We start from the raw sequence: 14,639 nt of genomic DNA on the forward strand, positions 1-14,639 counted from the left end.
CTCCTTATTGTGTCATTTATCATGTCTTTATATTCTTGTTTGGTCCATTGTGTCCTTATGGTGTCATTTATCATGTCTTTATATTCTTGATTGATCCATTTGTTTTTGGTGGCACATATGTTCCACTGATTAACTCCTTTTTACTAATATGTATCTTAATATACAGCATTTCTGATTTTCCTTCCCCAAACTCCACTTGATTTACCACCATCTCTTTCCTTAACATCATCATGACTCCTCCTCCTCTTTTACCAACTCTGTCTCTCCTCCATATATTATACCGTTTATCTATGTCTATTTTTATTGCCTCATTTAACTTTGTTTCCACCAGGCATACAATATCTGGTTCTTCTTTTTTTATGTAATCTCTTTATTCTAATTTACTTGAAATTATGTTTGTATACATCATTATTAATCTCTTGTTCTTATCATTTTAGTTAAACTTACTCCATTTTTTTCTCTCTCTTCTTTTATATACATTTCCTTATCCTGTCTCCTATAATTCTCTAAAAAAAATGCCTTCTTCTCCTCCTCTGACCTTTCATTATTTTTTTCCCTTGTTTCTGCCACCAGTTCGTTGTGTCTTTTCCTTTCCTCCTTGTTTCTATTTTTCTTTATATATATATATATATATATATATATATATATATATATATATATATATATATATATATATATATATATATATATATATATATATATCTTTGCAACCTTCTGTTTCTCTGAGTTTTGTTTTTCTATATGGTATTTCTTCTCTTGCTGTTTGTGACTTTAGTAGTATCTTAATTGGTCTCACTGTTCCTTCTTGATATGGTCCCAGTCTATGGATTTCTTCTACTTCCTCTTCTAAGTTCTGTCTATCCTTGTCATTTAGATGTTTTAGTAGGTCTTTTACTGATTTCATTTTGCCCTTTTCCTTTTTCCCTTTTCCCATGTGTGTGTATTTACCTACAGTAAAACCTCAGCTCATGACCATAATTCGTTCCTAAATCCTGTTTGTCACCCGGTTTGTTCGTCCCCTGAATCAATTTTTCCCATAAGAATGTATTGAAATACCATTAATCCGTTCCAGACCAAAAAAAAAAAATCATACTTTTGTCCATAAAACCCATTCAAAATAGACCTTTAATGTATGCATGACAAACAAAATAAAAAAAAATAAAGACTAAATTGTTTTACTTACTTATCAAAATGATAATAAAATGAATAAAAAAGGAAAGGTTATTTACTCGAGAGACTGGATGTTGATGGCATGATGGAATGGAGGAAAGGAGGATGGGGAGGAAGACAGACAAGATCCGAGAAGACAGTCATGAGAGAGGACTTTGGATGTGCGCAGCGTGCCAGAGCTACACAACAGCTGTGTAGCGTCACAAGTCAGTGCCGCTATGTGGGGCCACGTTATAGTGAACATCGGCATGGGAAACATGGAAAGATTGCCAGTCTTCGTCTCTGCCTTGGAAGACCCTTGCCTGCTGGGGATTGACTTCCTCACGCGTGTGGGAGCAAGTTTGGATTTCCAAGAAAGGAAGTTAAAGGTACGTGGCCAGGAAATTCCTTTGATCCTCGGAGGTGATGCTCAGTGTGAGAGGAGCGGGCAGTAGGGCGGTGTTCCTTGCCAGGCAAGCGAGGAAACAGCTGCGATGGATGTGCCACAATCTGCAGTACCTGGACATGGCCAGGATGATGATGACTGCAACACTGAAAGCCACCAGAGCAGCGAGGATAACGCCGAGGAAGCTACAGTAGAGCGTGCCAGTAACATCACCATGCTCAGGAAAAACAGGAGATTATGTTATGTAATATTTTTTATATGTTCCTGTTTCTATTTTCTTTTGTGCTTATATATTTTTTTTTTATTGTGTGATAGCCGGGTTGGCTATCACACAAACGGCTAGCCTGCCGGCGAGCCGTTTACCTGCGTTCATCCCCCGAAATATCGTTCGTCCCCTGGGTCGATAAATTGACAAATTTTTTGGTCGTCTCCCGAATTGTTCGTCCTTAGAGACGTTCGTCAAGCGAAGTTTTACTGTATTTGTATTTACCTATTTGTGTATTACAGGGCCTGAGCTAAGCTCTCTGTGTCCTGTCTCCTTGTCTACTCCTGTCGTATCTCTCTTTCATCTGATTGACGCACACCGCGTCAACGACATCACTGCTCAGTTTATTCCACTTATCAATACTACGATGCGGGAAACTGTACTTTCTTACGTCATTTAAACAGATGTCTTTTATTAGTTTTTTTTTCCATGTCCTCGGAGATGATTACTTGTGGTCACCTTTATCAATTCTCTGTCCAATATGTCAATCTTGTTCACCAATTTATACATAGTTATCATGTCACCTCTTGTTCTTCTCTCTTCTAATGTGGTCAGCCCCAGCTCCCTCAGTCTTTCCCCATAGTTTAACTCCTTGAATCCTGGTACCATCCTTGTTGCCAGCCTCTGTACCCTTTCCACCTTCTTCACATTTTTCTTCAAGTGTGCTGACCAGACACAAGCTGCATATTCTAACTGGGGTCTTATTAAAGTGCATAGTATCTTCATCATTCCTTCATCTAGGTAGTGGAATGCAAGACCAATATTTTGAAGCATATCATATGTTTTCCAAAATATCTTGTTTATGTGTTTCTCCAGTGACAGAGTGTTTTGCACGGTTACTCCTAAGTCTTTCTCCTCATTGGTCTCTTCAATTTTCTCATCTCCCAGCCAGTACTCCTTGTTTGGTCTTTATCTACTTCTTCCCATTTTCATAACATGGCTCTTGTTTATATTAAATTCCATCTGCCACTCTTTACTCCACTCATATATTTTATATATTTTATATATTTTATATTTATTTTATTGTGTGTGTGTGTGTGTGTGTGTGTGTGTGTGTGTGTGTGTGTGTGTGTGTGTGTGTGTGTGTGTGTGTGTGTGTGTGTGTGTATTTACCTATTTCTATATTACAGGATTTGAACAAAGCTCACAGTGACCTGTCTCTATATCTATATTTACCCAACTTTTCCTTGATTTTCTGCACACTTTCTGCTGTTACAATCTCTTCAATCAATCCGTTCCAAATATCCACTAAACTTTTTTTATGTTTCTCGAACACTGAACCTTGAAAATTTTACTTAAAATTTAATACCACTAAGAAATACTTAGCTACAACTTTTTAACGGCAACACACTTCTTCAGGATGTAAGATAAATAAGATGAAGTAAAAAAGGAAGATCTAACACATCAATCAAACTGTGCTCTTTCAGCATATTATGGTCTCTGGAAATCATATCAACACAAGTAGCACCACCATAAAGCATAACTCTTCTTAGCATTGCACTTGCTTGCTCATAAGAAACACAAAAATTTCTAGGTTATGTATGTAAAGTATTTTACAATGAAATTATAGGACCAACAAAGATCAGATATGCCCTGGCAAAATATTTACAAATATTCAATGGACAAGCAGTATGCATGCATAGGTTGATGAGTTGCCAGTCAATGACAAAGCTTACCAAGAGAAAGCAAGTTTTTCCTCTGGGCATTGCGTGCATCCCAAGCACAAAGGGAGGTGGTGGCTTCATCTGGGAACATGACAAAGTCCTCTGTATGGTTGAACATGGCGTGAGCACTGTGTTCTTGGCGGCCTAAGGGATACACAGGATAATTCTAGGTAAGAATTAAGGAAGTCAAGAAAAATAACCATCTAGTGATGAAAAAACTGACCTAAGGGCTAATAAGTAGATTCTATTTTCAGTCAGACACAATGTAAACCTTTATTTTTTTCCATAACTCTGCTTCTATCTCCTTTTACAGCTTTTTTATCTTCTAACCTAAAAACTGAAAAAAGTTAAAACAAAGGTTTGTACATCAAATTTGGCTGTGATAAAATATCAATAATTGAGCAGACATTAAATTAAATTTGACTGTAAACTTAATTTCTTATAACATGTATCAAAATATTGCTGCTAAACTCTACAAAATACTCAAATATCTATTGTGACAATGTACAAAAAAATTCATGAAACAAAGAAGTGTAGACTTTGGTTACTTACCTACTGATCCAGCCCCGGTGTATGCAATGAGGCAGCGACCCGTAGACAACTCCCATAGTTTAACTATACTGTCCAGTCCCGAAGACAGGATGTACTGCAAGATTATGGCAATGCCCAAAGTAAAAGGACATAATTTCAAAACTAATATATTAACAGACCAAGAATAAGACCAAAATATCTTGTTTCCTATTGACTAATAAGAAAAAACACTTTCATCACATTACTCACCTTCCCATTTCGAGAGAAGAGCACTGAGCAGACTTCAGCTCCGTCATGACATTTTGTAAAAGTTTGAACACATCGTCCAGAGACTCCATCCCACACCTTGATATCCCCATCCTTGGAGGCACTCGCACAAACACGAGCATCAGCAGAATAGCGCACACTGGTTAAAGGTCCAGTGTGGTGTTCCCTTGGGTAGGGGCAGACATAGCATTGACCAGTATTGATGTCATAGAATCTAACCACTGGACCCTCAGTAGTGACAGCCAAAAAGTCCCCACTAGGATGAATGGACATGCAGGTCACTTGCTCGGCATCCTGTAGCGAAAAATTGTAGTATTCCCACTGCATAAAGTCAATCTACCTGAATAACTCATTTTCCATCATCAATTTATCACAATAAGCATAAAATAATAATTAGCATTATAGTTCTGAATTTATCAAAAATTTGACCACAAAAACATAAGGAAAACAAAACTTAGTATTACAGTTAATGTTTTGAAGGCTTTTTTGGCAGAAGTTTTACTGAAGTCAAACATCTTGATATTAGTGTCTCGACTTCCAGATATTAGAATCTGCTCCCTTGGATGAAATTCAAGGCATGTGATCTCATCCAGGTGGTCATAGAGTGTGCGGATGACGGGATGTCCAACAACAGCATCTGGATGGAGCTCCACAGCGTCGGGATCACTCTTGGCCAGCATCCTGTCCACATCCAGGATCTTTCAAATGAATTATAAAAGTAAATTACTTTTGTCAGACTAATGAAGTTTATGCCAAAATATTATGCAATAATCTATATTATGAATTACTGAACCAATATCATATCTAAGTAAGTTGAAATAACTTATGATTAATGTCATATCTGCATAAAAAATTTACAAGATTCTTCATGGAAAGATTAGAGGTTTGATTGAACAGAAAAAGATCAAATACAAAAATTATGAAAATAAAAAAAAAAGGAAGAGAGAGAGAAAGACAAAAGAAAAGGCAATATCATAGATAAATAAAAAAAAAAAAAGTAATAATAAATAAACAATCAAGATAAACAAAAAAATAAAAAAGACACAATCACAGCCTTTGAGACAAATGCCATAAAGCAAAACGGTCAGACCTCTCTCATTCAGTACTCTATGAACAGTAATTTCATACAAAATTTGCATGGCTTCAAAATAAATGGGGGAGAGAAAAAAAAAAAAAAAACTTATATTAGCTGAAAATATCAGGAAGTCTGAAACCAAGCTGACATTATAATGTATAAGTGATTGCTTATACAAACTGTTGCCACACTGTCTGCTCAGTTTCTTTCAGCATCCTCCATCATGGTAACCCCTTCATCATGACTAATTTTCATCTCAATGAGACTATTACTATGGCTGACATTAATTGGGAATTTTTCACTAATCAAATGAAAAATTCATCATTTGTACAAAAAGGATATATTTCCAAGATTCTCTCAAAACTTCTTCATACATAATTCATCCTTTCATTTAGCTTTGGTCAAGAACAATGTTAAGTTGTTCTCCACACCATTAAATAGTTCCAAACATATCATAATGATTCAACTAAAGTCCACAAAGTAAGTTAATTGAAAACATAGAATACAAATGCCTTTATGTGAAAACTGAAAATAAACCATACACTAATTGAACTGTTAACCCTTTCAGTACCATTACACATTTCCATATTCATTCTGGTTACTATCTTGCAATTTTATACACCTTCCGAAACTCATTTGGGGTATTAGAATAGTTAAGAGAGAGGCCATTAATCTCCTTACCTCCATAGACCCTTCCTAATGTAAATAAATTGGTAATCATACACAAATCTCAAGGTAAAAACATGTCCCAGTATTGAAGGGGTTAAAGCATGTTATAGTGTGCTGTATAATATTTCACAAGATAATGAAGTAATGCATCAAATGCACATAATCATACAAAATGAAGTACATCACTACATGCACCAGTGAATGTCTCCACAGCATACAATTACTAGAAATCACCACCAAGTTGTATCTTCCGACAACTGTGACAATACATCATATATTTAACTGTGCCCTGCTACAAGTGCTACAGTTTTCTAATAAGTCTCTAACATGCAATGTATGTTACAACAAAGTGAGTGTCAGCCATGTGTTCTCCATCATGTGAGGTTCCCCAAACACATCTACTATTATGTTGACTTAAGAGCATTCAAAATGAAGCAAAATGATCTTCACCCAATCCTGTAAAAATCAGGTAAGAGCATTTGTGTAAGTGCATGCATGCATGCATGCATGCATGCAAGCACACAACATGCAGGAGAAAACACATAAGGAAGTTGGAGAGACTACAAAAAAATGGCTACAAGAATGGTTCTAGAATTTGAAGGGATGACATATGAGGAGAGACTAAAGGCTATGGATCTACCAACCCTGGAACAAAGAAGGGAGAAAGGAGATCTGATACAAGTTTATAAATTGATCAATGGAATGGACCAAGTGGATAATGAGAAACTGATCCTGAGAAAAGAATATGACACCCGAAGCACAAGATCGCATGGTGAAAAGCTGAGAAAAGGAAGATGTCTCAGAGATGTTAAAAAATATAGTTTCCCGCAAAGATGTATTGAGACGTGGAACAGTTCAAATGAAGAAGTAGTGTCTGCAACGAGTGTGCATACTTTTAAAGTAAGATTGGATAAGTGTAGATATGGAGACGGGGCCACAGGAGCATAAAGCCCAGGCCCTGTAAAACTGCAACTAGGTAAATACTAGGTAAATACACACACACACACACACACACACACACACACACACACACACACACACACACACACACACACACACCGCGTAGTGTAGTGGTTAGCACGCTCGACTCACAATGACAGGGCCAGGTTTGAGTCCTGGTAAGCGGCGAGGCAAATGGGCAAGCCTCTTAACCCCTTCGCGCCAGATGTTAAAAAAGCCCGCCTGTATGATATACGGGTGGTAGTGCCTACCGAGCTGAAACTCGTGCAAGCTTGTCATACTTGTCATCTTTGTGTATTATGCTGCTATTTTTTTATTTACTATATCGCCTTCAAAGAGGAAAGTGGACGCTTCTCTCTTCGGAGAAAAAGAGAGAGAGAGAGAGAGTGACATTTGCTAATATTTTAGACACAAGCGGGACGCATGTAGCTTATCTTCGAGAGGAAGAGGAAGAGAGAGGAGAGAGAGAGAGAGAGAGAGAGAGAGAGAGAGAGAGAGAGAGAGAGAGAGAGAGAGAGAGAGAGAGAGAGAGAGAGAGAGAGAGAGAGAGAGAGAGAGAGAGAGAGAGAGAGAGAGAGAGAGAGAGAGAGAGAGAGAGAGAGAGAGAGAGAGAGAGAGAGAGAGAGAGAGAGAGAGAGAGAGAGAGAGAGAGAGAGAGAGAGATTAGAAAATTTTTGTTTTGTGTGTTTGTGTGTGTGTGTGTGTGTGTGTTTTCACGAATGTTACAAGGCGGGACGATGTAACTTATCTTCGTGAGGGAGAGGGGAGGTAGGGAAGGGAGATGGGAGGAGGAAAGGGAGATGGGGAGGGAGGGAATGGAGAGAGAGAGAGAGAGAGAGAGAGAGAGAGAGAGAGAGAGAGAGAGAGAGAGAGAGAGAGAGAGAGAGAGAGAGAGAGAGAGAGAGAGAGAGATGGGAACAGTCTATGCCATTGGGTAATTTTAGACACAAGGTGGGATGCATGTAGCTTATCTTTAGTGATTGGTGGAGACAAGGATGGTGGGAGGAGCACTAGGATTTCAAAGACAGCATACAGCGTGTGTAGTTGGTATCCAACACACTATACGGGACAACTGAACTGAAGAAAGCTCAGGAAAGAAATATGACGCCTACGTAGGCGTCACCGTATATGCTACTGGGGCTTCATGACGCCTACATAGGCGTCACCGTATTGAAGGGGTTAATGTGTGGCCTCTGTTCACCTAGCAGTAAAATAGGTACGGGATGTAACTCGAGGGATTGTGGCCTCGCTTTCCCGGTGTGTGTGTTGATGTGGTCTCAGTCCTACCCGAAGATCGGTCTATGAGCTCTGAGCTCGCTCCATAATGGGGAAGACTGGCTGGGTGACCAGCAGGCAACCGAGGTGAATTACACACACACACACACACACACACACACACACACACACACACACACACACACACACACACACACACCCGGTAGCTCAGTGGTTAGAGCGCTGGCTTCACAAGCCAGAGGACCGGGGTTCGATTCCCTGGCCGGGTGGAGATACAGGCAACCCCCGTTTAACGAAGGTTCACACAACGAAATTTCGCTACAACGAAGGTTTCATTTTACTACCATCTGCTTATTTAACAAATACCAAACTCGCTTTAACGAAGTTTTATCCAGGTAATTTTTTCCAAGTTTGAAAGCCCCGCCGTATCACGCAAGCCGACAAGCTTTTGAATACACTAGCAGCCGCAAATACTAAGGCCTGCCTCAAGAGAAATCCTGGGACACCTGTAGAATCAAGATCAAGATCAAGATCAAGCCTCTCGTGGACAACACTTACCACTCACTCCCATAACAGCGTCAGCAGCATCTCGTCTTCACTCACTCAATTTACCACCAAAACGCCCTGCAATGTGGCCTAGCATTCCTAAGAAGACCAGAAAGTCTCTTACTCTCGAAGTGAAGCTGGATATTATTCACAGACACGAGGCGAGAAAACTATATCATTGCTGGCCATCATTTTGACTCCATCTACTGTCTCTCCTATTTTCAAGTCAGCAGACTATTAAGAAGGCTGGTGAGATTGTATGTTCTTTGCAAGCTAAAAGAACCACCTGAACTCATGACTCTACAATGGATAAAATAGAAAGCCTTGTGGAAATGTGGTACATAAGTTTTGTATGCGGTAGAATGATGCGCCCTTTGTTTACATTCCACAGGTTGCCGGTTAGTGTCTTTCCCGTTTCACTCTCCCTCCCTTCATAAATTTAAGATCATCAACATTATAATGCTACGTACATACATACATTAGTGTACATTATAATGACTTAAATTAAATTTAACTGCCTAAATGTTAAACTTCATAATTTTTACTTTTATTAAACCTTTCACTGTACTATGATGCACTCTCGCTTTGCTTACTCTCAGTGGAAGTTCAAGTCAGGGGTTAAACTTGTTATAATTGGTTCGCTTAACGAAATTTCGCTTAACGAAGTGTATTTTAGGAACGTAACCCCTTCGTTAAACAGGGGTTGCCTGTATTTGGGTGTGTCTCCTTTCACGTGTAAACCTGTTCACCTAGCAGTGAGTAGGTATGGGATGTAAATCGAGGAGTTGTGACCTTGTTGTCCCGGTGTGTGGTGTGTGCCTGGTCTCAGGCCTATCCGAAGATCGGAAATAATGAGCTCTGAGCTCGTTCCGTAGGGTAACGTCTGGCTGTCTCGTCAGAGACTGCAGCAGATCAAACAGTGAAACACACACACATACACATTATGCAGTGTAATGTTCAACATGCTCAGCTCACAACCGAGAAGATCCAGGTTCAAGTACCAAATGTGGCAAGACAAATGGGCAAGCATCTTAATATATATATACAGGCAACCCGTGCTTAACGAAGGGATTACGTTCCTAAAAAATACTTCGTTAAGCGAAACTTCGTTGAGTAAACCGATTATAACAAGTTTAACCAGTGACTTAAACTTCCATTGAAAGAGTAAACAAAGTGAGAGTGCATCACAGTACATTAAAAAGTTTAATGAAAGTAAAAATTATGAAGTTAAACGTTTAGGCAGTTTAATTTAAGTCATTATAATGTGCACTAATGTATGTATGTACGTAACTTTATAATGTTGATGATCTTAAATTTATGAAAGGAGGGAGAGTGAAACAGGAAAGACACCAACCGGCAACCTGTAGAATGTAAACAAAGGGCGTATCATTGTATCACATACAAAACTTATATACCACATTTCCACAAGGCTTTCCATTTTATCCATTGTAGAGTCACGAGTTCGGGTGGTTCTTTTAGCTTGCAAGGAAGATTCGGTCTCATCAGCCTTCTTAACCCCTTCCTTACCGCAGCCACCGCCCCGATATAAACAAAGCGTTCCCCTCCTATACCGCAGCCCCCTGCCCGTGTGCGCACGTGCCTCACGGCCAGATCTACACATTATATTTCTTTCTAACTCACCGTGTTATGTACTTTTTTCTAAACATATTTTTGTCATTTTATTAATAAAAGAAAATGTAAACATAATCATAAATTGTGCACTAATCATAAATTCAGCACCACACACTCTGCACCTGGTGAGGGTGGCCCTGAGGCAGTCATAACTAGGCTGCTCCCCCTCACTTGCCGAGAGGGTTTCAACACTGCTGTCACTATCACTCTCTCCTATTTCTTTTTCAGGATCATAGTCTGAATCATATTCATCTGGAGAGTCTTCCAGTATATCCTCACTATCTGTCTCATAATTATGATAATCCTCATCGCTGCTACACGAAGCAGACGCCATTATCTCTAACTAGAGGCAATAGAACAGTTTCACCATGGCCGATACTAAAGAACTGATGTTCTTGGGGGGACTGTGGGAATAATATATGTCAAAGAATAGTGATTGGCTTTATAGTTTATGCATGAAAAATTAACTCCGATATTGATTGGCTAGTGGGGGGGATGGTTTTGTTACGCTGGGGTGGCTAAAAATAACGCCTCCAGTGTTTGTTTGTTTATAGTGAACCACGTGGAGCATGAAAAAGGCAAAATCCGCACTCAGGCCACGGTTATACACGGAAATGTATTGGTGTAGTACGCACGTACCACAGCGGCATCTTGCGGTACCACGAGGTCGCTTTTGCGCGTGGTACGCACGTACCACAAAACAGTCTTGCGGTATGGAAGGGGTTAATAGAGTCTGCTGACTTGAAAATAGTAGAGACAGTAAATGGAGGATTGCTATAGTTTTCTGGCCTCTTTCGTGTCTGTAAATAATATCCAGCTTCACTTCGAGAGTAAGAGACTTCCTGGTCTTCTTAGGAACGCTAGACCACATCACAGGGCGTTTTGGTGGTAAGTTGAGCGAGGGAAGACGAGTTGTTGCTGATGCTGTTAATGTTTTGAACAGGGAAGTGAGTGGTGCGCGTGTTGTCCACGACGTTTGATCTTGATTACACAGGTGTCACAGGATTTCTCCTGAGGCAGGCCTTAGTATCGGCAGCTCCTGGTGTATTCAAAAGCCTGTCAGCTTGCGTGATACAGTGGGGCTTTCAAACTTGGAAAAAATTACATGGATAAAACTTCGTTAAAGCGAGTTTGGTGTTCGTTAAACGAGCAGATGGTAGTAAAATGAAACCTTCGTTGTAGCGAAATTTTGTTGTGTGAACCTTCGTTAGTTTAGGTTGCCTGTATATATATATATATATATATATATATATATATATATATATATATATATATATATATTTCTTTTCTTATTTATACCATGTGGGCTATTCACAGGAGTTTATGGGCTAAAGGGGATACTTTTTGGGGGTACCTCCTATCTCAAAGCCCAGCCACTAGGAAACCGTTGCCCCGAGTGAGGAAGCCTAACCTACACTCGGACTGTGGACAGGATTCGGACCCCAAAGCACACATGGTTCCACTGTACCACGGCGGCACCAAATATGTAGCACCTATTCACCTAACAGCAAGTAAGTATGGAATACAAGCCAATGGGTTGTGACTTTTTTGTCCTGGTCTGTCAGGGTGGATGTTCTCAGTCCTACCTAAAGATCAGTCACTATGAGTTCTAGCTTTCTTTCCATAGGAGAAAGGTCGACTAGATAACAAGCAAATGCCTGTAAGTGGATAGAATACATGGCAACAGAGCAGCACCTTAATGGAAGCATCCACACTCCCTGTTGCAACCAAACTCCCATCCATGGAAAAGGCTGCAGCACGACACTTGTCCTTATGAGAAGTGACATAGGCTGTCTCATACATGGCAGGTTCTGGGGCACTGGTCTGGGGCTCAGTTTCATACTCAAGATCTAGTCCAGGACCCAGTGTGTACTCAAGACGATTTAAGGGTCGATCAACCTCTGAAAAAGTGAGTTTATCAAGGTCAATCACTACATATATCGAATTGATGTTTCACAAGATGGTGCCTCAGACATATTTGCATATCAATGAAAAGACTCAAATTCTATAAATGCTCTCATAAGAATGTCTGGAAAAAAACTCTTTTCAATGGATATTGGCATGCTTCAAATTAATCAGCCTGTTGTTGAAAATTACAGTAAAACCAGAGAGTGTTAGTCTATTCAAACTGTCATATTCCTACCATGTTCATGTTGTAGTCCAATGACAATGATATTCATGAGTCGGTCTGAAGGGGAAATAGCAGTGGCTTCTTGATCCACTGATGCAGCTAATTCTTGTGCAAAGTTCTGATGTCCATCATAGAACAGCTGGCTAAATAAAATTATAGATATCATTAAGGAGATGTGATTTCTCCCATGACAAGGTTAGGGCATATAAGGTAAAATACACAGTAATATTGGCAAAATTGGGCAAGGCAGGAAAAAAAAAAAGGCCACGTAAAAAATTGTTGAAGATCCCAGTTCCTAAAGAGCATAACCAAAAGGATAGATTAGATCAGTGGTTCACAAATATTTTTGGACTGCTGCCCCCTTGGCTCTTATCCACACCAATGGAGACACTCTACCAACACAACACAAACAACCAAATACAATTAGGAATAACTTAAGACTAACACATCTTCACTAGCTATGAGCTACAGTACGACTGAGTGACTACTCCTACCACTACCTTTCAATTCTCGAGTCTATACCTCATCACTTCATGTCCAATACGGAGGTGGAAAGTTAAATAATCAGGAATATAATGGTATAGTAATCACATTGATAAAGTTTGAAGATTATTTGCTGGTGTATGGACAATTGGACATTGATAATAATATAACAGTACGTTTTTAGATTCTTTTTTTTTTTTTTTATGCAAGAGGGAAACTAACCAAGAGCACCAAAAAAAAAAAAAAAAAAAAAAGGCCTACTTCAAATGTAAGTTCCCTAAATGATTGGAAAAAATTAGCTGAAAGACCAGGACAAATGTCTTGAAACCACTCTCTTAGAAGAAGTCAAGTCATAGGAAGATGGAAATACAGAAGTGGGCAGGGAGTTCCAGAGTTTACCAGAGAAAGGTATGAATGATTTAGAATACTGGTTAACTCATGTATTAGAGAGTTGACAAAATAGGGATGAGAGGAAGAAGAAAGCCTTGTGCAGCAAGGCCACAGAAGGAGAAGAAACATGCAGTTAGCAAGATCAATAGAGCAGTTAGCATGAAAATAGCGATAAAAGATAGAAAGAGATGCAACATTTCGGCAGTGAGAAAGAGGTTGAAGACAGTCAAAGAAGGGGAGCTGATGAGATGAAAAGCTTTTGATTCCATCCTATCTAATAAAACTGTGTGAGTTGCACCCCCGAAACATGCGACAGTTGTAAGAACGAGAAAAACTGGCGGAGACACCTCAGAACACCTAACTTCATAGAAGCTGTTTTAGCAAGAGATAAGATGTGAAGTTTCTAGTTAAGATTATGAGTAAAAAGACAGACTGAGGATATTCAGTGTAGAAGAGGTAGATAGTTGAGTGTCACTGAAAAAAGAGGGGATAGTTGTCTGGAAGAATGTGTTGAGTTGAGGAATTGAGTGTTTGAGGTTTTGAACACTACTAAGTTTTCTCTGCCCCAATCAGAAATCATAGAAATTACAGAAGTCAGGCATTCCATGGGATTCTTGCATGATCTGTTACTTCCTGAAGGGTTGGTCATCTCTGAAATGATGTGGAAATATGTAGGGTGGTATCATCAGCAAAGGAGTGGATAGGGCAACAAGTTTGGTTAAGATGATCATTAATGAATAACAGAAAGAGAGTGGGTGACAGGACAGAACCCTAAGGAATATTATTTTTCATATATAAAAAATATTTTCACATACTTACCTGTTTCATATAACTCAGGAATAGAGTCTGGACTTTGTCCTGATCGCAGAAATAGAAAATAACTAACCCCTCAACAACTCGACTGGTACGCAAGGCAAGTGAGGGGTTACAAAGAATACGGGAAGCCTCCCTGTTCCCCCTCCCCTATCCCCCGTCCGCCTGCGCAGGCGGCCACTATGCCATTCCTTATCTGCTAGGAAACAAAACAAAGAAAAAACATGCAGCGGGGAGGAGGGGGGGTATGAGTCATACGAAACAGGTAAGTATGCGAAAATATTTTTTATATATGAAAAATAATTTGTCGCATTACCTGTTTCATAGACTTAGGAAGATTCCCACATTAAAAGGAGGAGGGAGCATGCCTCAAGGAATAAACCCCCAAAATATGACAGCGCTAGCCTGGATTGGAAGAGCCC

General features: G+C 39.5%; 1 protein-coding gene across 2 annotated transcripts in view; it reads right to left on the reverse strand.

Annotated features, from left to right (window-relative positions):
- Nucleotides 1–14,639, reverse strand: part of LOC123508788 (cleavage stimulation factor subunit 1-like) — a 43,085-nt gene that overhangs the window by 10,449 nt on the left and 17,997 nt on the right. Inside the window, exons 2-7 of one of the 2 annotated variants that reach the window (XM_045262702.1) lie at nt 12,544–12,674; nt 12,096–12,301; nt 4,747–4,980; nt 4,265–4,576; nt 4,037–4,130; nt 3,497–3,628 (exon numbers count right to left, since the gene is read on the reverse strand). In XM_045262702.1, coding sequence (XP_045118637.1) covers nt 3,497–3,628; nt 4,037–4,130; nt 4,265–4,576; nt 4,747–4,980; nt 12,096–12,301; nt 12,544–12,674 — 1,109 coding nt within the window. The remainder of the gene's footprint in view (nt 1–3,496; nt 3,629–4,036; nt 4,131–4,264; nt 4,577–4,746; nt 4,981–12,095; nt 12,302–12,543; nt 12,675–14,639) is intronic. The other variant, XM_045262703.1, reaches the window with a different exon arrangement.

This window comes from Portunus trituberculatus, chromosome 25 (genome assembly GCF_017591435.1).
Source record: "Portunus trituberculatus isolate SZX2019 chromosome 25, ASM1759143v1, whole genome shotgun sequence".
Classification (NCBI taxonomy): Eukaryota; Metazoa; Arthropoda; class Malacostraca; order Decapoda; family Portunidae; genus Portunus; species Portunus trituberculatus.